Source organism: Perca fluviatilis, chromosome 15 (assembly GCF_010015445.1).
Source record: "Perca fluviatilis chromosome 15, GENO_Pfluv_1.0, whole genome shotgun sequence".
NCBI lineage: Eukaryota > Metazoa > Chordata > Actinopteri > Perciformes > Percidae > Perca > Perca fluviatilis.
The window spans coordinates 11,550,360-11,575,063 of NC_053126.1; the positions used below are offsets into that span (position 1 = coordinate 11,550,360).

Here is a 24,704-nt window from a genome sequence, read left to right on the forward strand (position 1 = left end):
CACTGACAGGGAACATTTAATGCAGAATGAGTACTTTTACTTTTAATAAATTGCATTTAACATGTAAATCTTTGCAATCCTACCTACGGCACCTTTAATAATTCAATTTTTAATGAGGTCCAAAGGGGATTTAATGGCATAAAAGTGTCAATAACAATGTTGCCAAAGCATCAAAATACAATTTGTCCAAATATTTGGACACTACACACTAAACACTTATGAGTATTAACACAACATTAATTACAATAATCCTATATTGATTCCAGCACCCTTTGCACTCTGCACCACTGTCTTATTGTCTACAAAAGTTGTATTGTGTTGTTGAGAGTTTTATATAGATACCTTTTGATATATGTTACATAGTATCAATGTTCATGTTTACCTTATTCAGCTTTGTTGTCCTTGTTTTTAGCTGTCCATTTCTGTGCAAGTACATTGAGAGTGACAAAAACTGGAGTCAAATTCCTTGTTTGTATACACACTTACGTGGTCAATAAAGCTGATTCTGATTTTAATACTTTAAGGTAATTTAGCTGATAATACTTTTGGTGTTGAATGCAGGACCTTTACTTGTAGTGGAGTATTTTCACAGTGAGTATTAGTACTTTTATTTAAATACAGTATCTGAATACTTGGTAAAGTAAATGCCATGAGGCTGCCTTTCAGTGTGAACAACGAGTGCCCCAGACAGCTACCTCATCCTCGGGGGTCCCAGGTTCAGCACCTTGGACAGGGGCAACAGTCGGCAGCCATCACCTTACCTCAGCATGTGATATCATGATGATGACTGATGAGTTTAGAGGGCATTGTGTCTCTTTGGTTTAACTGCTAACATATAGACATGTCATAGACATCTAAAATATGACAAGAGGCCCCAACCCTACAATGCTACATGTGCAAGAGTTTAAAATATAACAATGCATTGTAAAAGTGTGTCATTAGTTCATTTATGTAAAGTATTAATCTAAAATATATGAATATCTGTAAAAATAAAATATAGAGTAGTAAAGTATAATATTACTATAATATTTCCCTTTCCCTTGTATATAAAACAGAAATTTGTACAAGTAGCTCAAAATGTTCCAGTACCAGTTTCTTTCCCCACATCATCCATTGGGAGTCTTCAAGCTTTAGCAAAGCTTAACATATTTTATATCAGTTAAGTTTTCAGGTCACCATAGTCTTGTTGTGTTGTGATCTACAGGACTCCACAAACTGTTGATGAAGGCCCCCTGAATAAAACAGAGGAAATAGTATCATATATATATATATATATATATATATATATATATATATATATATATATATAGACGTTGTATTAACTCGCTCGTATCCTCTCCAAACCAACAACGTGATATGCAACATTAACGGTAGCCCACTCGTAATGAGGACGTTTATGTAAGTCACAGCGTCAACAATCGATGCCCTCCACACATGGCGTCTCACCTCTAACCTAATACATTGTATGTGTAGGCCTATGATTAAAACCAGTGGGCACTGGGAGGCAATGGTGTGCTGGCTCTGCAGTGCACTGCATGCAGCACTGAGCCTTTTATTTTCATGAACTGTCGCTTTAAGAAGCCTTTCAGTGCGCAGAGGCGCTACAGCAGCCCATCACATGATTCTTCTCTTGTGACAATCCAGACTGAAAGGAAAAGCATTACTGAGTTCAACTGAGTTACGAGGCGCTGGGATGACAGATTACTGATGTATTGGTGCCAAAGGACCAACTGCAAGGAGCGACATGGAGTTAAGTTAACCATTACCAGACCGACTCAGACCATTCCTGTCTTTTAAGTGGACATTTGGTAAATATTTGGGGTTGTTGCGCCACCAGGTACAAAGTTGGCGCATGGAGAGGGACGAAGTTTCATTTTTTGCGCAGCGTCTTTTCTTTGTTTTTGTCGCCACTGCGTGTCAACCAACGTCGCACAGATTTTCGGACAAAAGAAGCCAAATAACCGGAGTACGGTTTTGACCCTTTTTTGTTGCTGACGATTTAAGTTAAGAGCAGAGAACGAGACAACTTGAGGACGCATCGAGTCGGGTGAGATGGTGGACAACAAACCTCTTCTTCAGGACAGACCTCCCGCGTACAACGCTGTCCCAGGGGCTTATGAGTACGGCCCGCAGCAGCAGCAGCAGCAGGGCTATGGGGCCATCCCCCCGCCGGCCCCGCCGCCCTACCAGTACCCCGATGGACAAGGCAAGTATAGCCCCGTTCACGTTGTACACGTACACTGTCCACATTTGCCAAAAAAGTAAAGCACGGTGAGGACTCACTGCTGCCCACTTCCGTCTTCGTTTAAAGGAAATTGGCTTTGTTGTGGCTCGGAGTCTGGGAGCGTCTTTTTGTCTCAAGGGGGTGGGGGGTACATCACGTCGAACCACCGAGTCTGTGACTTTAAGTTACAAATGCCGTGAAAGAGTAGGCCTAATAAGTTTCCTTCATTAGTTGCTCCAATGTTGCGCTTGCGCAGTATGTCAGGTGTTTAATACTGACAATACATTAGAAAATATGCGCCTTTTTAAAGGGAGTGTACTACGAGTGCTCAATAAACGATAACCACTACACTTTATAGTCGGATGGCTTACAGCGTTAACACATAATCTTGTCAGTGTTTTATAGGAAGCAACAGAATATTAAATATGTCGATGAAGTTTTGGCACAGTGCAGGGAGCACACAGGTTGTGCTATTGTAGTCCCAGACCACAGTACTATCTGCTTCATGTAAAGGAGCCAGTCATCACCTGACTGGTTGAGCTGCAATGACAAGGAAGTCCTAAAATTTAGTCTCATTTCATGTAGTTGTTGTCATTTCCTGTTTGCTTAACCCCCCCGGTTCTTGGTCTTGTGGGTAGATTAAAGTAGCCTGTTGCTGCATCTGAAAGGGACGATTATTATTATGAAACAGTGTAGGTACAGTATATGTACAGCCGTACTGTGTTCTGTTAAGCGTTGTAATCTCTCTCCCAGAGAGTTGTCCCTTATCAGACAAAATGTGTTGTAAACAAGCATGGTTATGGTATCAAAGTTTACTGTGTCACACAAATATCACTGCCTTTGAACACCGGTGGTAAAAATTAAAAAAAAAAAAAATTCAGTATGGCCTGAGAGTGTCTGTGAAATAAAGCCCTGAATCCCCAACTCTCCTACAAACGCACTCACAACACAGTCACACAAATCAAAACATTATTATATAATTACATTATATGGTAATTTGTTTAATTATTTAAAAAAAAAATGATGTGGTTATTTATGTCCACAATAACATGTATGTCGTTTCCTTCTGTCAACCATAGGATACCCATCAGCCCAAATGGGCCCTGCCATAGCCCAGCAGCCCTACACCGGGACTTACACCATCATACAACCGTCTGTAGTGGTGGTGGGAGGCTGCCCTGCCTGCAGGTGAGAATGCACACACACACACACACACACATACATATATATATATATATATATATATGTGTGTGTGTGTGTGTATATATATATATATATATATATATATATATATATATAATGTATATATATATATATATGTATGTATTAGATTGTATATAAAGGTACATAATGGACACTCAATGGTGTTTTAAACCCCCAACGTCCCCTTCCAGGCAGCGCTGTGACCGTTGTCAAACGGATGTGACTTTCAGTTCTGAAAGATGATTTTACATTGGTTTCACTGTGCCTGAGTCAACATCCTGTCAGTCATGTGATTTCAGCCTCAAACAAGTGACTGGGATCAGGCCCAGGTCAAGGTGGCTACAGAACACAGTTTACAAGAACAGCAAATGGAAATCAGATGTCCTCACATCCACTGGTTGCGTTTCAATAAAAATATATACTGTATATCTATTCCAAGGACGTAAGGAAGTTGGTTGTGTAGCTTTTTATTTCATAGCAGGATTGTTTATTGTCATGTGAATGAATACCCTGCAAGTGCACTTCTGTTCAGTTTTACTTGAACTGAAAGTTCAAGTAAACTATACACACCAGTGTGTTGCGTATGCCTTAGGTCTGGGTATTTTTTTTAAAATGACGATACCAGTACGATACCAGTACCAATACCAGTACCCTTAAAGTGATACCGATACCAATACCAGTACTTACCAATACCAGTACTTCATTTGATACCTTTTTGTTTTCTATTCCATTCGATACTCATGTGAATGGAAGCATTCAGTTGCGTTAAATGCCACCACCGCTCCTCCACATCCAAAATAATTTTTATAACATTTTTAAAATTGTTCAAATTATCAAAATAATCAAAAAAAAAAAAAAAAAACTGTACAACTCTGTCAAATACACTGCGCTCAACTTCACCACACCAAAGACTGTATGGGTTGCAGTTGCTGTGGTAGTGGACCAATCGCACCTCACATTAAGTTGAAGAACGCTTGTGGTGATTGGCTGTTAGCAAAACCATACAAATAGGGTTTTTCTAGATCTGGGTGAAAAATGGATCAAATGCAGGTATCGTTTGACTGGAGTTTTGATACTACTTCATAATGTGTTGTTTTGGTCAATACCTTAAAGGTATGGAGTACCGATACCCAGCCCTAGCGTGTCCACAGTATGTAAAACATTCACAAGTGTGGCTAGTACAGTTTTAGTCGGCATTTGCATCATGGCCTCCTCATCATGTTTCCTCGGTCGGTGAAAGCCACAGTACCAGTGTACAAATGCGTTGTGCAAATACTTACGAAATGGCACAGCAGCACATAGTGTGGTGTCATGGTAGACCAAACACTGTCAACTTATGTAAACATGCCTTGTTTTAGGAGCTATAATAATTTCAATTAGGTTGAACCCAGGTCATCACTGCAGCAGAATCTAATATTATCTGTGTAATTAAGGCCTATTTATCAAGATTATTTCTATTTAATCTACACCCCAAAAGTCAAAAACCCATATCTGACACTCTTTCATAGCATTAACAGTAAGCGCTTTCCAAAAGCAGCTTTTTATTTCCCATGAGTTTAGGGTCTAGTTTGATACATTGCATTTGTTAATTCCTTCTCGGGGCCTCCAGCAGATTTACTGGGCGCTTTGGTTGGCGTGGTGCAGTCATGAGACTGTGGTTAGCACTTTGTTCATCGTGACTCTGGATTAAAGCTGCTCTAAGGCCTTTATGGCTTCCCTTTCAAAACAAGTTGCTTGATATTCTGATGATCATTTGTTATTGTTGTTTTTTCGTGTCACACAAGGCAAAAACTGCTTTCCTTTTTTTTTATTTGAACTTTTTTGCAAGACGTACTGTAAGACAAATGCTTAGCAACCTTTACATCTGATACAGCTTTATGGGGGGAAGAAGAAAATGGTAAAAAGCACATTTTTGCCCCTACAGCCATGGACAAAGACATGTAAAAGGTCCTCCATCCCTCCTGCAGAGGAGCAAGACACCCAGACTGAAAGATACACAGAACGACTACAAATGTGTCTGCGGCGGTTGCATGTCTTTGTTGTTGTTTTGTATCTCTTTGTGTTTTTTTGTGTGTGTCTCCTTGTGTTAGTTTTGTTTCTCTGGTTGTTTTGTGTCTATTTGTCATTGTTTTGCATTAATTTGTATCTTTTTTGTGTGTGTTTTTGGGGGTCTCTGTGGTTGTTTTGTGTCTTTTTGTGGTATTTTGCATCTCTTTGTGGTTGTTGGGATAAGTTGGGATCCAGGGGCCCTGAGCTTGTACCCAGTAGGCCTGTTCAGTTATCCATTCAGAGAACAGGTTTTTGTGTGATTAAAATTCTGCATTAGTATTTCTTCATAGTGTTCCTTACTAATGCTGTGTGTGTGTGTGTGTGTGTGTGTGTGTGTGTGTGTGTGTGTGTGTGTGTGTGTGTGTGTGTGTGTGTGTGTGTGTGTGTGTGTGTGTGTGTGTGTGTGTGTGTGTGTGTGTGTGTGTGTGTGTGTGTGTGTGTGTGTGTGTGTGTGTGTGTGTGTGTGTGTGTGTGTTGCAGAGTTGGTGTCCTGGAGGATGACTTCACTTGCCTGGGGATCATGTGTGCCATCTTCTTCTTCCCCCTGGGTCTCCTCTTCTGCTTCGCACTGCGTCAGAGAAGGTGTCCCAACTGTGGCGCCACTTTTGGCTAGAGGGACCAAACCACAGCTCATGCACCTACTCATGCTCCCTTGCGCCGCAAACACACACACACACACACACACACACACACACACACACACAATCTAGCATTTTTGTCTTTTATTTTGTTGTCTTTTATTAATATTGCACATTGCTGTTGCCATTATGTTATATACAGCAAATGATCAAGATGATATTACCACAATTTATGATGTTTTATTAGAGGCACGTGTGTTTGCGTCTGCTAGTTGAGGATATATTCTAGCATATGCAAGTGTCCAGCTGTCGTCAGTGCCTTCACTACATGCTGAGTGATCATCAGAGATTCCATCAGTCATGATTTCTCCTGTAGATTTAGCTCAGTTATCTAATGATCTGAGCAGATTCCTTTATGTTTTTTCAAGCCAGAATTAACTGAGACACATGCTCGGGTTTTTCTTTCTTTTTGTCTTTGCTGGCACACTGCATACATCTTTTTGTGCTTATTAATATTGTACTCTACACAGCATCCATGTAGATCACTGACGTAATAGCCTTTTCCGGAAATGTAAACTTTTTATTTGAAATGTTTTGTTTTTGGCTCAGTGTGTCACAGGGAATAACCGAAACATCTTTAACAAAGAAAAAGACGTGTAAAGATCCTTGGATGTGAACTGTCCCGGCTGAAACAATGGACTTGTCTCAGGCAGAAAGCCTGCACCATTTTGTCTATTTTTGTTGATATTATTTCTTGGGGCCATATTTGCACTGACAGTTTGTTTGGTGATTATTCTGCTGGGTTGTGCTTTTCCAGGGCCAATGCAGACCTCAGGTACATACAATCTGAAAACGCCCTTGACTTTACAACCTCAATCACTGTTCGGACATCTTCTACTTCAAGAGGACTCTTATGTCAAAGCGCAGACTCCTTTTAATCTGCGGAGTTTCACTTTGGGGAAGCATGCTGAGAGTAAAAGCTGAAGAAATCTTTCAATTATGTGTATAATCTCTGGATTTTTATCTTAGTACTCTGTGACAAGTCACCCTGCCCCATTCCTCCCAAACCAGACAATCAACCGAGAATGTCTACGTTCCTGCATCTGCAGTATCTTTGTGTCTACGTCTTCCATCGCAGCAAGCTGTTGTATAACTGTCCATGGCAGAAGAAAAAGAGATAGAACTGGGTGGGAGTGATTCAAAATATATATATATATATCTTCTTGCTTTTGAAAACACACTACGCACGCTCTTATGATTGAGGTTCTTACTTTTTATATGAGTTACTGTAATTAAAAATGAATGCTACTTATGGTTTTGACTACTTGATTGGATTTTTCTTTTATAAACAGATGAACATTAAATACATTTAAACAAAGGAATATATAATAAGAATACTCAGACACCTTGTGTCCATTACTTGAGCAAGATAAACTAAACAGCAAACTGAAGAAATAAATCTTTATTTTTCATACAGCAAATTCTAGTAATGTTGTAATGTGGGCCAAAAACAAGTGTACACACACTGTAGTCTTAAAATGCCATGTGTAATGATTAAAGCAGAAATTACTGCACTGTCAATGTGAAGATGAGGCGAATGTCCACAATGTAAAGTTTACAACAGTTAAATTATATTTTTACAGTAGTTGCATGTGTCATTAAGGCAAAAGTCCTGTCTGCATGATAGTCTTGCTCTACAAAAAGTTTAGTTAGATGGCAAAGGACAATATTTATAGCATCTGTTGTACAAATGTATATACAAGAGAGACTTGAAGATCACTTGTGTGCTCTTTTTGGATGCATGTCTTTAAGTGTTTGAATGTTTCTCTCCTTAGAATAGTCAACATCATTTTAGTATCGACACTGAGATGCAGCATTTTTATTAGGACCCAAAGGTGAAATGCAGAGGTCCTCTAAGTACATTCTTCTACTGTCCTATGGCAACAGTCATTTTGACGATGAACAAGCAACATCAACAGCATACATACATTGCAGTATTTTCTTGACAATTTTTAGTCATCCATTTCTCAAGTGCAGGTAAGAATGTGGTCCTTTAAACATCACCACCACAGAGGGACGAAAATAGACATAGAAAATATGTATATCTTAAATATATGAGCATCTGTTCTGTAAAATAAAACGGTCCCAAAATACTTCCAGGTGAGAGTTTGCAGCAGTAAGGGGATCCCAGATTCAAATGGCATTTATTTTTCTTCTCAGTGATGGCCAAGTTCTGTCTGGTTCCATCCAGAAGATGAAAAGCTGCTGGACAGTAAAGGTAGGGCAGAGCTACACGCACAGGGTAGATGACACAGAAATGTTGTCAAGATGTGGGAGTGGAGGGTGTGTGGAAATGTGGACTGATTAGACGGCCGGTGCGGAGCGGTCGTTGGTGACGGTTGGACGTAGCCTGACTGTGGCGAATGGGTTTCCTCCTCTGTAAAAAACGCAGCAGAATAAGTGATGAGTGCATGTCTGAGAGAAAGGCAGATCATCTCATTCGTGTGCTTATGTGACTTACGCGAGGTAAGCTGGCGTAGGTCGTGAGATGCCATTAGGCTGTACTGTCTGTGGAGAAAACACAGATTCACCATTATCTGAGTCACACAGCCAACACTCATTGTAACACAGTAAAAAAAATAAAAAAAAATAAATAACACACATTTGCAATATGAATACCTCAATCATATACGTTTCTGCTGTGTTTGATGTACAGTATACATCAAGAGCACACACACACACACACACACACACACACACACACACACACACACACACACACACACACACACACACACACACACACACACACACACACACACACACACACACACACACACACACACACACACACACCTTAGTGTGACTGAAGTTGAATAGGACACACTGGATAAATAGATGGGTGAGCAAAAGCGTGGGAAAGGAATCTGTGTAGAATCTGGACCTTCTGGAAATTCAAGTCTGTTTCATAATCATCTGCATAAAGTTTTCTTATGACAGGCCAAAGTCAGTTCCACTGAAGTTGAACACAGACACAAGGTGTAGGGCAGGGTTCAACATCCAAGATTAGGATTTTGTTCAAGACGCTAGCCATTATTTAATGCTATTTATAGTGGGTAATTTCTGTTGCCCCCATGAGGAATTCTAACAATCTCTCTCTCTCACACACACACACACACACACACACACACACACACACACACACACACACACACACACACACACACACACACACACACACACACACACACACACACACACACACACACACACACACACACACACACACACACACACACACACACACACACAAATCAACAGAGTACATAGTTTCTTCTTTTCTGTTGCAGTTAGAATATATTTTCTGTATTTTTCTATTAATGTAAACAGGTTGTGTCCTACATCCCTCCCCATTTACTACTTAGTGGACTACATTTAGTGTCCAGTTTTATTTGAGGTTGAAAAAAACAAATATGTGAATGCTGCTACAAAATGGCAATGAATCATAATTGTCAGAAATCTCAATTTACTCCAATATAGAGTATAATATAGTCTATTTTATAGGCAGTAAATGAGTAAATTAGGGAGTGATTTCGGATACAGACAATGTTTTGAAAGACAAAAAACATCCAGAGTGCTCATGAAGTTCGGTCAGATGTTTGAAGGTGCTCTTTGCTTCTCCCTGTCTTTTACATTTTCTATTATGAAATAGCCAGTAAAATAAAGGCTTTTTAAATAATTTTTGAAGAAGAGTGCCTTGGATTCCCCTTGTTTTCTACAGCCAATGCTTTGTTTAATGTTTGTCAGCGTAAGTGCTGAAGATAAATTGTTGATCTTCCTGGCAGCTGGCCCTGTCTTCCAGTTATCAACCTGCAGTACTGCAGATATTCCACAAGAGGTCAGAAGTGGATAGAGTGACCTAGCTCTCTCTCTCATATATATATATATATATATATATATATATATATAATTTACAGCGCTGGAGTGACTGTTGTCTCTGGCCAGTGTTTCAGTCTTGGCACTGTCCCTCTCACTGTGACCACTTATTCCCCACATGCCACAAAGAGTTTCACATCTGTCCCCCTCTTACAGATGTTTGGATTACAAATCACGTAGCAACAATGGTGGCTGGTAAAGGACATGCTTCTTTATTCATGTCAACTACTCTAATCTCCAAATAAAATTCAAAGTGTGTCTCTCTACTTTCGTCGAATAATGACTGCAGTTTAACTCGTGTTGTCTTCCAGTCGACCATAAAGTTGTTGTCCTTCCGGGTCAAAATTGAAAATGAACTTTTTTTTAGTCGCATTTTGTCCACGCTTCTGGCGCTTTTTTTAATCGATTTCTTCAACACTTTTTTTCATTCATGGTCAAAACACGTAATTTATATAACATTATACCAGAAATTATGAATTATTTTGACTAAAAGTTAAGAACAGAGGACGTTGAGTGGATCACAGACAGGTATCTGTCAAAGTTTAGTCAGGACACTGTTTTGAAACAGTTTAAAAATGTTTTTTTCAAGTGCTACAAAATTGAATAAAACACCCAAAATGCAATGAAAGTAATCATTAACTTTACCTGCGACATACATCGATGCATCCGTGTTATTTTTGGGCAATTTGGTGGAAAGAAACCCATATTTCTGATATAAAAAAACGTTGGAAAAGGGTCAAATTTGACCCAAGGACAACACAAGGGTTAAAATACACTTGTAGGGTGAACATGCTAATTCACAGCTCAGCCAGGGAACCAAGAATGTCTTCCCCACTGTCTGTTCTGCTCGGTTAAACTTTGAGTATCAACAACATTCTTACTTTGCTTTTCATGGATACTCCGCTTGAAGGTCAAACCCATCTTTAACTTTAGATCTGTAGATCTTAACTGTAGATCTCAATCTCTATCTCGGTTTCTCTCCAGAGGAAACACACGCTTTACCAATTGGCCACATCAATTCAGTTTATCACCTGAGAAGCACGCTCATCATACTGACAATAATGTTCGTGAATGTTGCAGTCCCTAACTAACCCAACAGCGCATGCACAAACATGTGCACACACCAACACACAGCCTCAGCCACCCACTCATACACTGAGCTGAACATAAATCAGATTACATGTATTACACTAACTGATTTACAAAACTGTTCCCAACACCCAAGTCTATTATGAGATCTCGGTTTTGAAAGCAGGGTTTTCTGAGTCACTAACGATGAATGGAGGATACACTTCAATGGAATTGACCCTTACAGTATTTTCTCTGGAAATAGAGGAATGGAGAGGCATGCGTTAAAGATGGAGAGATAAACAGACAAATTACTTGAGAAAGTGAAAGAATGAAGATAGAGCTGGGTATCAGGTTCACTCAGAGTGGAATTCCACCATAGTGCCCAGTCCACACACGCACACACACACACACACACACTTTCTTCTTTTCTGTTGCAGTACATTTTCCTGTGTCCTACATCCCTCCCTATTTACTACTTAGTGCACTAGGAGGTTGGAACTCAATTGAACGAAAAAAATATACGTGAATGTTGCTACAAAATGGCAATGAATCATAAATGTAAGAAATCTCAATTAATATATATATTATAATAAAGAGTCTATTTTATAGGTTGTAAATGAGTACATTAGGGAGTGATTTCAGACACAGCCAATGTTTTGTTTAATGTTTGTCAGCGTAAGTGCTGAACATAAATTGGCTGTGGACCAAATGAGCGGTTAATAATGAATACTGTTGAGGCAAGAAAGAGAAAAGTATCACCGCTTGCCCAATTGAACCTCTATCTGGGTCAAACATCACAGCCTACCAGAATGAATATATATATATATATATAGATTCTGTTGTCAGTGTCTGTCTAGGCCCTCCATGTGTATACTAATGTTGGAAAGGTGCAATAAACACATTTTATAAAGTGTATTATATTTACCTGATCAGAAGTCTAGAGGTAGACTAGAAAAGCAATGTTGTGTAATGTAGTGCAAAGTGTGTGTACAGTATTTGATTGCGCCGTATGTGACCCTGAAGAGCCACAACACATTTACATATTTCCAAAACAGGCAAACTACAAAAGCTTTCATAAAGAAAAACCGCAACTTGGTTGACACTTTGCATGCTATGCAAACGGGAGAACATCCGTAAAGTAATGACTGTAGCCAAGTTCGTAGGGGAGGTGGCTGAAATAATAATAATAATAATAATAATAATAATAATAATAATAATAATAATAATAATAATAATAATAATAATAATAATATGATAAGACGTATTCTATGTTACCATTTGTGAGAATGGACATTCAAAAACATCTAATGCTGAGATTTAGAAAACTTTTCTGTTCTCGGTTCTCGTCTCTATCCTAATGTCACTGCCGCTTACTGGAAAAGAAACTCCAGGAGACTCATTATCAGCACACCAGGCATTATTAAAACAAAGGCAATCTTCTTTACAGCTGTGTCCTAATCAGCCTCTGTCTTCATCCCCTACTACCATGTGAGGATGAACCGAGTCCAGCAAATGGACTGCAATTTTGGAAAACAAGACAAGTTTCCTGGAGTAAATCTGGCAGTAGCCTTTATAAAACATTTCTCTCTCTCACCCCCCCACCACCAAAAAGTGGAAAGTCTGTGTAAAGTTAAAAGTCCATCATTCTAGTTCCTATTACTAAATATTCTGTTTAGGGTCATGGGGGACTGGAAAGGACCCAAAATGCCCTGGTTGCCATTGTAGGTTGCCATCACTGGGCCAACACACACAGACAAACATGTTTCTACACGCATTAACACCTATGGGCAATTTAAAGTTTCCAATCCACCTGATTGAAGGTTGTAATACAAGGGAGCTGCTTAGTAAAGGCGCCTTTTGCAGTTGGTGCACATATAATAAAAAGGTAAGCAACACCTTTTCGGTCTTTATATACAATAAATGTGCCATTCTCCAACATTATGTACCACGTTTGCCTCATATTGAGCCAGGAAAATCCCTGATTTTGTATGCTTCTTTGATAGTTGATATTTCTTTGATAAGTTGACATTTAGTATTTAGATTTCTTATTGGAAAAAAAGGCTTAAATCAGTATTAAAAATACCTAGAATAACCACTTGTTAATATGTGCTCACATGCATTTGTTCATGAGATATCCACGCCATAGAAGCTTTACCTACAGCAAACTCAGTATTAAAGTCTTAATGTGTACATCAGCTGACACAGAGTGTATCAAAGTGCAGTCACGTTTCCAAGACATAAAAAGCTCATCTGACAGACACACACACACACACACACACACACACACACACACACACACACACACACACACACACACACAGTCAGCAGCCAAGATAAGGCTGCATAGCTGAGGATACAGTAGGTATCAGGTGAAATATAGCCACACATAGCCAGTTCTATCACGACACTACGGCAGAGAGGTCTGACAGACGACAGTAGGTCAAAGTGTTCTGGGCTGATTACTTCAACAATATTTTTTTTTTTTTAAAAGGCACTAAGCTTAATGGAACATTTTACACATGGCTTTAACTTTTGCTAAAACTGGAGAGATGTGCGATAAATGCACGTAACCCAAGCCCACGGACTGACCGTGTGATCAGACGAGGAGGAGGAGACTGCAGAGGGCGTGGGGGAGTGGTTGTGGTGGTTGTTTGTGGGGACGACGCTGGGGTTGTTCTTGATGGCGTTGCGCTGCGGGACGTCACAGTAGTCCGCTGGGGGGAGCACCATGGTCGCATCGTCTGTCTCCGTGTCCTGATGGTGGAGGTTGACCACGCTTTTACTGCGGTACGGGGCATTGGACACACTGCAGAGGAGCAAGAGGAAGAGGAGGGGTGGGGTGAGAGGTGATGGAACAGGGTAGAAACAAAAAGACAAAAGTAGAGCACAAAGGATGAAAGACCAGTAGAAGAGGGGAAGAATAAGGCCACTTAATTAAACTTATTTAGATAAGTCTCCTGGCATGTGTGTGTGCTCCTGTATTCCTATCTTCGAGTGCTGTATCTTTTAGTTTAGGGTTACTAATAGAATGGTTAATCCTAAAGTTGATGTTAGATTTACAGGCATGATGTTAAAATTAAGGTTATTGGGGAAAACTCCTCAAGCACAAAAGAAAGAAGGAATCTGTGTGTTGTTGTGTCCCCCAGCGCTGGTTATAGTTTCAACTTCCTGTAGCAGTTGGCTGCCAGTCTCTCTGTAGGAGGTGCAGCACATTAAGATCTAATAAATTAAACCGACAGGGATTAGTCTCTTTGAAGAAACGGTTGGAGTCGACTTTCTGAACATTCATTTTCTCTCTCTCTCTCTCTCTCTCTCTCTCTCTCTCTCTCTCTCTCTCTCTCTCTCTCTCTCTCTCTCTCTCTCTTTCTCTTCTCTCTCTCTCTCTCTCTCTCTCTCTCTCTCTCTCTCTCTCTCTCTCTCTCTCTCTCAGCTTGTGTGAAAAGTCCAATTTTAGATTCATTCCAATTACACAGATTTGTTGGTTACACAATAATTATATGAGCAAAATATACTATGAATCACTGGTTTCTATTAATGTTTCCTCCCTCATGTTGCGTTACGTCATGTAACACAACACACAGTGTTGTAAACATTTTAAACAGAAATAATAATAAGGTGAAAGCTATATTGGGTATGCTAAACTAAACAGATGGGTTTTAAGTTGTTGTTTAAATTGGTGCAGAGTCTGAAAGAAAGGCTTCACATGGCTAAATGATTGAGGAGACTGAAAACAGAATGTGACTTAAGCCCAACAGGAATCAAAGGTTGGGGAATGGGAGAGTCCCCTATAGGATTAGAAAGGTTATCACTCGAACAGGAGTAACTAGAGGAAACACTGCCAACAATACAGCTGGCTGCCACATGAAACCTGCTGGTGTATGTGTGTGTGTGTGTGTGTGTGTGTGTGTGTGTGTGTGTGTGTGTGTGTGTGTGTGTGTGTGTGTGTGTGTGTGTGTGTGTGTGTGTGTGTGTGTGTGTGTGTGTGTGTGTGTGTGTCTGGAACGTGGAGTCTCCTTACCTGTTGTTATTCACGAGAGGCTCGGAGAGTACACGACAGTAAGATGAAGGGAACCAGCCCCTCCTGCAAGACACAGACAAAGAGATAGGAGCCAAGTTAGGGATGATTACATCTCAGTCTATCCTGCTGCCAGCCGACCTTTCAGCTCTCACTGCACAGCAAATTTGAAAGCCTCTTTAAATGATTAGCAAAGAGCTCTGCCCTCGACTCAATGACTTCCTCCATCTCTTGACCTAAAGAGACAGAGAAAGACAGACAGGTATGCCTATGGAACTATGGTAGCAAAAAGCTAGAATTCATCACAGAAAATACATCCTAATAAATGGATGCCACCGATTTGTAAACGGAGATCATCAAAGGGGACCTTTTTTTTGGATTATTTTGATGGATCTATTTCTTCCTAACAACAAATCAATCAAACTTTGTTTGTATAGCACCTTTCATACAGGTGAGTGCAGTTCAAAGTGCTTCCCAGATGACTGTCAAGCCGATAATAAGACACAACACGTATAGACAGTAAAAACAGAAAAGACAAAAACAATTCAACAAGTTGAGACCACCACACGCGAGACAATAACAATGATGAAAATGTAACAACCTAGATGTAAAAGCTGTAATAACAGTAATAGTAGTAAAACTAGATACAATAACTAGTAAAAATAGATTACAAAGACATAACAACAATAAAAAGATGATAATAAAACAATAACATGGATTTAAAAGCTTTAATAAATACATTTAAAATAGATACACACAAGCTAGACTTTCACTAGATTAAATATATTAAAAATACAAAAATAAAACCGATGAGAGAAAAAAATATATAATAAAAACAAAATAACAAAATAAAATAGGATAACATTTTGTATAAAATCATGTAAATAATATGTGTAAACCATTCTTAATCAAAAGCCTGGCTGAACAGGTTGATGTTAACACTTCCTGCTGCTCTCAAACCTGTTGGTTGGGGACTGATTATCTTCCATCTTTTATAAGAAGCAAAGGAAATCAATGACTTGAATGAATCAAGGTCTTGTCGTCAAAGTCTTATCTCAATTTGGAGCCTTTGCGCTGGTTTAATACATGAGTCAGTGTCTCAGTCAGACTTCAGAGACCTATGAGGTTCCTGGTGGCCTCTGTGAAAGTCAAGCAGCCATTTGTTCGTGCCCACACACACCAAAATAACTTCATGATGGAGGTGAAAACCATATTGAGAACATGATGAAGTCAGTCTGAAATGATGTCATTAAATGAAGGTGCTCCAACAATGTCTCACCTTGATCTGATTTAAAAAAAGAAGAAGTTTTATTTCAGCTTGAAAACACATTTAAAAGAATGAAAATGTGTTTTAAGAAAAACAAGTCACAGCTTGTTTCTATCACAAGTTCAGACCAAGGACTGTGTGTCATTGTGCTGTTATGGTCCAAGATTGTTCGTAATCAGTAAGTAGCCAGCCAGCCTCGCCCTCTGTGTGGATAAATGTTAATATTTGCACATCTGGTCTAGGAGAATTAACGTTTCGTTTGTCTACCTGTGATTAAAAAAGACCCCTACTGGAAAATACACCTCACTCAATCTTACACATATTAAGAACAGCTTTTATTTATTTAGTGAAGGGTTTTCTACTGAGAACACATGCTGGCCACTGAACAGGTTTACTGAAACAACTTGGTGTTAAAAAACATCTTGCACAAGGACAACTCACTAGTACTCGTAGCCAGAGACGTTCACTTTCCACTACGGGTTCTTTCTGGACGGGAAAGCAAAACTAACAAGCCTGTTTGGATGATAAGATAGTGGGATCAAATGTATGTAGGGAAAGTGACCATGATAATACACATGGTCACTAATGTTGCTGTGGTGTATCATTCATTACTAGTGCAATTTAACGCTTACTGTCTTGCTGACATACATCCCACAGTACATCAATAGTGTGTGGGTATCTGAATCAGTCTAGGTGTTGCCAGGCGAGTTGCTGGGCTACACCATCAAGGCTGGTAGAAGACAAAAGGAGAAACCCAGCGAGAGACCCAAATGCATCAAAGCCAAACCTCCTGCAGGACATCTCGTCAGATGCTGTGATCTTATAAACATGGTCATGTACACTTTTTAAACCTTTAGGCACTCTAGCTCGCTCCGCTTGCAGCGGTGAGGCGGCGAGCCCAATGTTTAACTTTGCTGCAGCCTCACTTTTGAAAGCAACTCTGAAATGATTCCTTTTCTGCCCTGGATCAGTTATATACACACTTGCCAGGTAATTTCCATTGATAGTGGTACAGATCAAACCGGATGAATGATTAAATTCAAAAACACTTCCAAGGGCTTCAGATCAAATCAAAAGTCAGACATCAAAGACCTGGGTAGAGTGGGCTTGGTTGATGCCTGTCTATGAGGGAGAGCAGGTGGTACTCTGAACTTCTCTCTCTGCCTCACTCCAATCCGCTATCGTACATCCAAGCCACAGGCCATACTTTACTTTGATTTCCTTATCAGTGAGTGGTCCAGATTAGGCAGCACTTGGCGAGCCTAGAGCTGTTTGCGTACGTGTACATGTTCAGCATAACAATCAGGCGAGGGACCATCTGGCCAGTTCGGACAGGGCAGTCCAACGTGTGTCAATTACCTGACTGGTAGGAGGACGGAGAAACATGACAAGCATGTTTTAAACAATCGATAATAAAGGCCATGATGAGGTGTAGGTGATTATAGTAAATGTACACACAAAAAAAGGAATGTCTTGTTAATATTCCCTAAAATATAAAGGTAGCTGACATATTTATTGGTTGTGAATGTGTGCACATACATGTAGTTCATCACACGTGTACACACCTTATGTACAGAACAACGTGCACATGCCTTTCATTAGTTGTGTAAATCATACTCTTTGGTAACATATGGAACACGTGTGATTCGACTCACTTTGAGTTTTTCTCCAGTTCGCCGTACATCCACCCGTCTCTCTCGTCAGGGATGAGCAGGGCGATGATGTCTCCCTCGTCAAAGCTGAGCAGTGTGCTGTTGTTGCCGGCGGTGTGGGGGAAGATGGTGCGCATTCGCGGCCTCTTCACTATATTGTTGAGGCCAGTGGCGACAGACACAGACCTGGCAAGATTGTTCTCCTCGCTGTTCCCGTGGTCTGGAAGGGATTGAGGAAGAAAGGTGAGCATGAAGACTAACAGTTGAGAATGCAATAACAGACCAGAGCTTAGTCCCATCAACATCCTAACATGCTCACAATGTTATGAGCCAATGCAACATTTTGCTAATTAGCAATTAACACAAAGAACAGCAGAGGCTGATGGGAATGTCATTAGTTTTGCAGGTATTTGGTCATAAACCAAAGTACTGGACAAACGTAAAATTTGACCTGATGATGGCGCTCGCTGAAAAGTCAGCGGACAAAAGTGATTACAATTCATCCTCTGGGGACTGTGAATGTCTGTACCAATTTACACGACAATCAACCTCATGGTGGCACTACAGGAAAAGTCAGAGGATCACCAAAGTCATTTGAATATATCCTCTTGAATATCTGAAGCAGATTTCATGACCTATTCAATGGTTGTTGAAATATTTCAATCCGAACTAAAGAGGTGGACCAACCAGCAGACAGACCTACATCGCTAACTCTAGAGCATAAACCAAAAAAAACATTTATTTGAACCATTTCATCCTGGAATATATTTTTGTAGCGATGAAAGGGCAGCAAAACTGCAAAGACAAAAGTACTCAACCCAAGTGGAGCAGTTGCTATTGATCTAGGCAAGACAAAGGCCATTCACATTTCAGGAAAGAACAGATTGTTCTTGCAGTCTACTCTTGAAAAGCAAAAGCTCAAAGCCACAGTGGCACAGAACGAGGTGCCAAATGAAAACCAATGCCATATTCCATGCCATAATACCTATGCTGTTGTTGGTAGTGCTGGTTACACTGGTAGTGTTGTTCTCCTGGGTGAACATGCTAGCCAGAGGACTGGTCTGAGCCTGCAGAGATGGGGCCGGGGGAGCAGACATGTTCTGCCACAAGAACATTAATGATAATGTTAGCATGTGTATACAGTGCAGAGAAAAAGAAAGTGAATTACCTAAATGTATGCATTATTCATCCATAAAATGTGGTCTGACCTTCATCAAAGTCACTATAATAGACAAATATGCTATGTAAACTAATAACACAAATGAGTGTTTTCTGCCTCAAATCAATTAAGATTCTGTGAAATTTATTGATTTTGCGAAAGCAACTGCAGGTGGACACACACGGTCACTTTTTTCTCAAAATTATCAGTTTGGATCATTGTTATGCATATTGCCTCTGGACATCACGCACCCGAGAGAAAAAGACAGAGAGAGTGTGTGAGAGAGAGAGAGAGCTATAGAACGCACTCATTTCTAGTGAAAAAACATCGCGACACATATTCAGAGGACATCCCCCAAACAGTGATCCACCCATGCAGACAATTTGGTTGAGGTCACTGCTGTAAAATAAAATGTAACTAGTTACTTTTTATGTTACTATTTCAGGCAGATGCAGCTTGTCCATTATTGGGACTTTGAAGAATACCAGACCAGATTTTATGACAAAAATATGCAAAGATGCTGCAATTTTATGGTTCACTTCCTATTTCTTGGCGATGTTTGTGTGACATCAGTACTGTTATATATATTTGACTGTTTAATGTTAGCAGTAGTGGCCTCATCAAAAGCTAAACATTAACCTATAAAGCCTATAAAGCTTCTTTAGCGAGATGCATTGAGTTTACAATCTAGTAAAAGTGACAGATCAAGAGGCATTTGAACTTATTATTGTAAACATAAGGGATACATTCATGTGAAGCTGCATTATGCTTAATAAATGCCGTTAGTCTTGATCAAAATTTGAAAATAAAAATAAAATATATTTCAGCATACCTGTCTTTACATAACATGAGGCATTTATCTCAACTCCACATCTTAAAGAACACTTTTTCTCTTCATTAATCTGCAAATCTATCCAGCAAAGTGCTCTGAAATCATATAATCTATCAATAATCTATTTTGAGATTGTGTTCTACCGCATAAAAGAGATAAAGTACTACATGTGTAGCACAAGATCACGTCTTGATTTGTCCCTTTCTCCATCCCGTCATACCATGCTGTGCCGTGACGGGGAGGGAGAGGGCAGAGGTGTGATGGAGATGGGTGCGCGCAGCCCCTCAATCATCGACATTATGCTGTCGGGCATTTCGGAGGCGTCGTTGCACTGGTCCTGCCAGCTGTTCAGCTTTGCCGTCAGCATGTCTCTGGCCTGTTCAGCAGGGAAGGACATAAGAAGAAATATTAAAAGAAAACATGAGTAATCAGTAGAAACAGATTTCCATCACTATGGTAACACAATGCATAGAGAGTCCTGAGATTGTGGGTTTAGGAATCAAATGTTCTGATGTTTTTTATTTTTTTTTTATTATTTTTTTTATTTGTTGATGGTTTTCTCTGTAAGGTATAATCTGCCGTACTTAAAAAGTTAAAAATCTTGGTGACCTATTTGGATTTCTCTTTGTCATTTCAACCCCACATTTAGTCTAACATAAAGATAGTGCTTAGCCAAGTGTTTAGTCAAGGAAAAGCTAGATTCTAAGATAATGAGAAGGCTGGAGTGACTTGTACCTTCTCATGGAAGGAAGCAAACTGGTAGGAGAACATGCAGTGTTTGTCCACCAGGAAACAGAAGCGTCTCTTCTCCTCCAGCAGAGCCTCCTTACAGCCGTCTGCGATGAACAACTGCATGTCCATCTGACGGCTTGTCAACGTTTCCAGGCACTGATAACAAACACACATATAATACCATATTATAATGATAATATAACAAGCCAATTTAAATGGATTGAAATCAATTGGTTTGTCTTGTCATCCACCGTCTTACAAACTACCATCTCAAATAGATCATCAGGTCTTATCTTCCAGACCACACGGTTTGCAGCCACCTAGTCCCTTTCACTGGCGATCTATACACAAACCCAACAAGGGCAAATTATCTGAAAGGAGCAGGGTTCCTTTCTGAATATCCTAATCTCCCTCTTGCAGGGGGAAAGATGTTATTAGACAAGTGTTTACTGTATTGACAGATGAGGTTGCATTTAGTGTTCAGTAAAAGGATGGAGCAACAGGAAGAAAAGGAGACAGGGCGGTTGTAGGGAGCGGATGTCTTATCTACACTGACAGCCTGAGATTATTGAAATGTCTGAAGGCTACTTAAAGGTGCTCTAAGTGATGGGACGCGTTTTTTAGGCTACAACATTTTTTTGGTAGGCGCAGTTTGTTTTTGTTGCCGTTTGTGGAGCCTGAGCTGTCTTCAGACACCGCGTTTTTTTACAGTGTGTTCAGGGGACAGGCAGCTAGCGGATAGTGAGGAGATGTTTGCTGCATGTGACGAAATATGTTGTAGGCTAAAAAATGCGTCACATCACTTAGAGCACCTTTAAAAAGGAGCTTCAGGCTAGTGTGTGTCCTTGTGCATGTATGTGAAAATGTCTTTCCTAAATCACTTAATGTTCAAAAAAAAAATTTTTATATCTTGTTTATTTGATATCATTTTGTGAACAAGCATAAAGACAATACTCTAGTACATGTGGATATGAGTGAAGAGTTGTTTCAGAAAAAAGCAGCAATCAATATGTATTGTAATGTATTATTAATGTAGGATGATTACCAGGGCCCTGGTTTGAGTATTACCAGTATATAATTATTTACAGGATTTACATTTTGGCTCATGCAATACATTTGTATGATTTCTTACCAATTGTTCACATAACACATATAATCTCTACTTTATAAAAGAGTAATACACAACAAGGTCAGAACGCCCTACAAAAAACAGAGTAAGTGGACTTTTGTCACGGATTCCTTATCAAAGCTAAAAGTGAGATCCATATCGTCATCCTCATCCAAGTGCCTGAAATAGGCACGCAATTTAACAGTTGTTGATAGAATGGCACACACACCTTCTCTATTGAGCTCCTACAACCGCCCTCTTCTGATAAAGCTTTAAATCGCTGAGGGAAGCTGAGGTGGGTTAATAAGTGCATTTTAAAATTCTCATCTACTGTCTTAACCTACGCCCAGAAACATATTGCACATGGAATTGTGTTAGTTAATTTGATTGAGAATGTTGAACCAAATTAATATGGAGTGCAAAAATAAAGAGACAATTAAAATACTTGATTTCCATTAACCAAAATCTTTGTATAACTGTTCCTCTGGGTGTAAACATGCCCTAAAAACTCATACAAAAAACAATTACTTTTATAAAAAACAGTCAGAGAGGGTATAATAAAAAAAAAAAACATGACCTACACACCGTTGTGTGTACATTCAATGCTAAGTAACTCTCAGCAGAGGTGATATCATCCTTGTCAAAACAGTGTTGTCTGTCTGCCTGACCGAATGCGAATCCATCTCTCTATTGCCAGGAAGTCCTAACATGAACCTGTGCATTTAGAGTTGTTAAGATAAGATAAAATAGACTTTATTAATCCCACACTGGGGAAATTCCTGTGTTAATATCTCATTAATATGTTGTTAATCTCTCGTCCAATACCCAACGTTTTGATAACAGGCGTATTATTGCGGCTGCATGTAAACAAACAAGCAGATGCAAATTTCTAAAGCAAACACACACAACAATAGAATAGCACTTTTATTCACTTCACTACTTCATTTCTCTTTTGCTGCCTTTGTTTTTTCTAATGACCGCACGGACATCCTATAATCTTACCCTGCTGCTATAACGGCAAGCTTTACTGCAACATAATCAACTCACAATTACAAAGTATCTTTATAGAATAGGATGTGTAACAGCAAAGACACATACTGAAAACTTTAGCTGACCTTTAATGTTGTTCAAAACTAATTCAAAGCATAGTCTTGCTTTGTTGACATCCAGGAAGTATTTGACTCGGTTGTATAATTGGTATGTGTTATAAAAACTGACCGACTGCATGGACGTGGAGTCTGTGAAGAGTTTGGTTTTCAGACCCACATTCTTCATCATCTAGGTAAAGGAATAAACTACAAGTTCCTTCTATACAGCATTTTTTCTATACAGCTTTCACATAAGATGTTATCATAAATGTCCTTGAACACGTAAAAAAACCCTAATTCTTTCCATTTGAGAGGATAGGTGTGTGTGTGCCACACTAGGTGCTTAATATGTGACACTGCGTGTCCAACAGACCAACTGATAAAATATGTATTAATCATATGCATTAATTTAGCTAATCGAGATGTTCTATGGGGGTAATTATAATTTCATTACTGCCCTCTAAATTATCTCCCAAATGTGTCACATGCATTTCAAGTTATTTTTTATCTATTCTTGTGTTTTGGCAACAAATACTGTTGCATTTCATGCCAACAAAGATCATTTGAATGGAACAGAATTGAGGGATCGACAGAAAGAGAGAAAAAGACCTTTCAGAACTGTGGAAGTGGGCGGCATAATTTCTACCAACAAGTGGACGAGGGAAAAAAAGGGGAGTTTGAAATGCCACACACACACACACACACACACACACACACACACACACACACACACACACACACACACACACACACACACACACACACACACACACACACACACACACACACACACACACACACACACACACACACACAGTGAGCTTGTTGCTATGGACAACCTACAGTATGTATTACTATTGGTAAGAAAGAGCGAGGGGTGGCAACAGAGAGATGAGACAAAGAGAAAAACATACTACAAACTTCTTCAAACAATTAATCACACTTTATTTAATTTATCTTATGTACAGAGGGTAAAACTTGCGCTTACTTTGTTTTGAAGAGTCCTTTAATCAATTGTTTGACAGTTGTGACAGCACTCTTTTTTATTTTCCATCTCTGCTTATAGACCTTCAGTTTCTTGGCTTTGAACTGTCTTTGGTGTCTGCTCCTGCCTCTAAACCTTGACACCCTGTCTATTCGTCTGTCTGACCCATCAGTGTCCTAACACCTGGCCTTAAATCAGAAAAATGAACTCAGCAGTGAGTGAGCACTCTGTGACGGTGGGGTAGAGCAGAGAGGTGAGAAGGAAATAGGAAACAAAGAAGGTGAAAGAGGGATATAGATATAGTGGGAAAAAGAGTGTGGAGGAATGAGAAAACAAAAGAATGAAAGGCGAGAGAAGAATATAGGAGAGGGGAGGGAGGACGGCTGTAATTTCTAAGACGCCACAGGGAAAGAGTTCATCATATTTTCATAATCAAGTTCATACAGTAGTCTGCTTGTAAAATATACTTAAATGTATTAGATCCTTTCAGATTGATTTTAACATAATCTCCTAGATCTTGTTTAGCCAATAAAATATTAAACAACTGTGAAAAGTTGCCCACCAAAACATCACCGAGCCCGAGGTGGCATTCAAATGTCTTGTTTTGTTTGACCAAAAGCCAAAAAAACTTATTTAGTGTACTGATCTGGCAAAGAAAAGCAGCACATGCTCACATTTGAGAAGCCGACACTAAAGAACATTGATGCTTGAGAAAATGATGCTCAATAGTTGCTGATCATCACATCAAATAATTGATTAATCGACTGATCACTTCAGCTCTAATTCATATATGCTTACACTGAAA

The 24,704-nt window shown here is 39.5% G+C and overlaps 2 protein-coding genes across 3 annotated transcripts in view; one reads left to right on the forward strand and one right to left on the reverse strand.

Annotated features, from left to right (window-relative positions):
- The first annotated feature begins 1,607 nt into the window (after positions 1-1,607).
- bri3 (brain protein I3) lies at positions 1,608-7,369 on the forward strand. The gene is made up of 3 exons (XM_039824091.1): positions 1,608-2,206; positions 3,304-3,412; positions 5,957-7,369. The coding sequence occupies exons 1-3, from the start codon at positions 2,053-2,055 to the stop codon at positions 6,087-6,089; spliced, it is 396 nt and encodes a 131-aa protein (XP_039680025.1). The 5' UTR covers positions 1,608-2,052; the 3' UTR covers positions 6,090-7,369.
- Positions 7,370-7,501: 132 nt separating this feature from the next.
- baiap2l1b (BAR/IMD domain containing adaptor protein 2 like 1b) overlaps positions 7,502-24,704 on the reverse strand; it is a 30,373-nt gene continuing 13,170 nt past the window's right edge. For both annotated transcript variants that reach the window (XM_039824089.1, XM_039824090.1), the window contains exons 7-14: positions 20,722-20,874; positions 20,207-20,362; positions 18,981-19,095; positions 17,999-18,215; positions 15,080-15,142; positions 13,651-13,867; positions 8,576-8,622; positions 7,502-8,491 (exon numbers count right to left, since the gene is read on the reverse strand). In XM_039824089.1, coding sequence (XP_039680023.1) covers positions 8,419-8,491; positions 8,576-8,622; positions 13,651-13,867; positions 15,080-15,142; positions 17,999-18,215; positions 18,981-19,095; positions 20,207-20,362; positions 20,722-20,874 — 1,041 coding nt within the window. In that variant the 3' untranslated portion in view covers positions 7,502-8,418. The remainder of the gene's footprint in view (positions 8,492-8,575; positions 8,623-13,650; positions 13,868-15,079; positions 15,143-17,998; positions 18,216-18,980; positions 19,096-20,206; positions 20,363-20,721; positions 20,875-24,704) is intronic.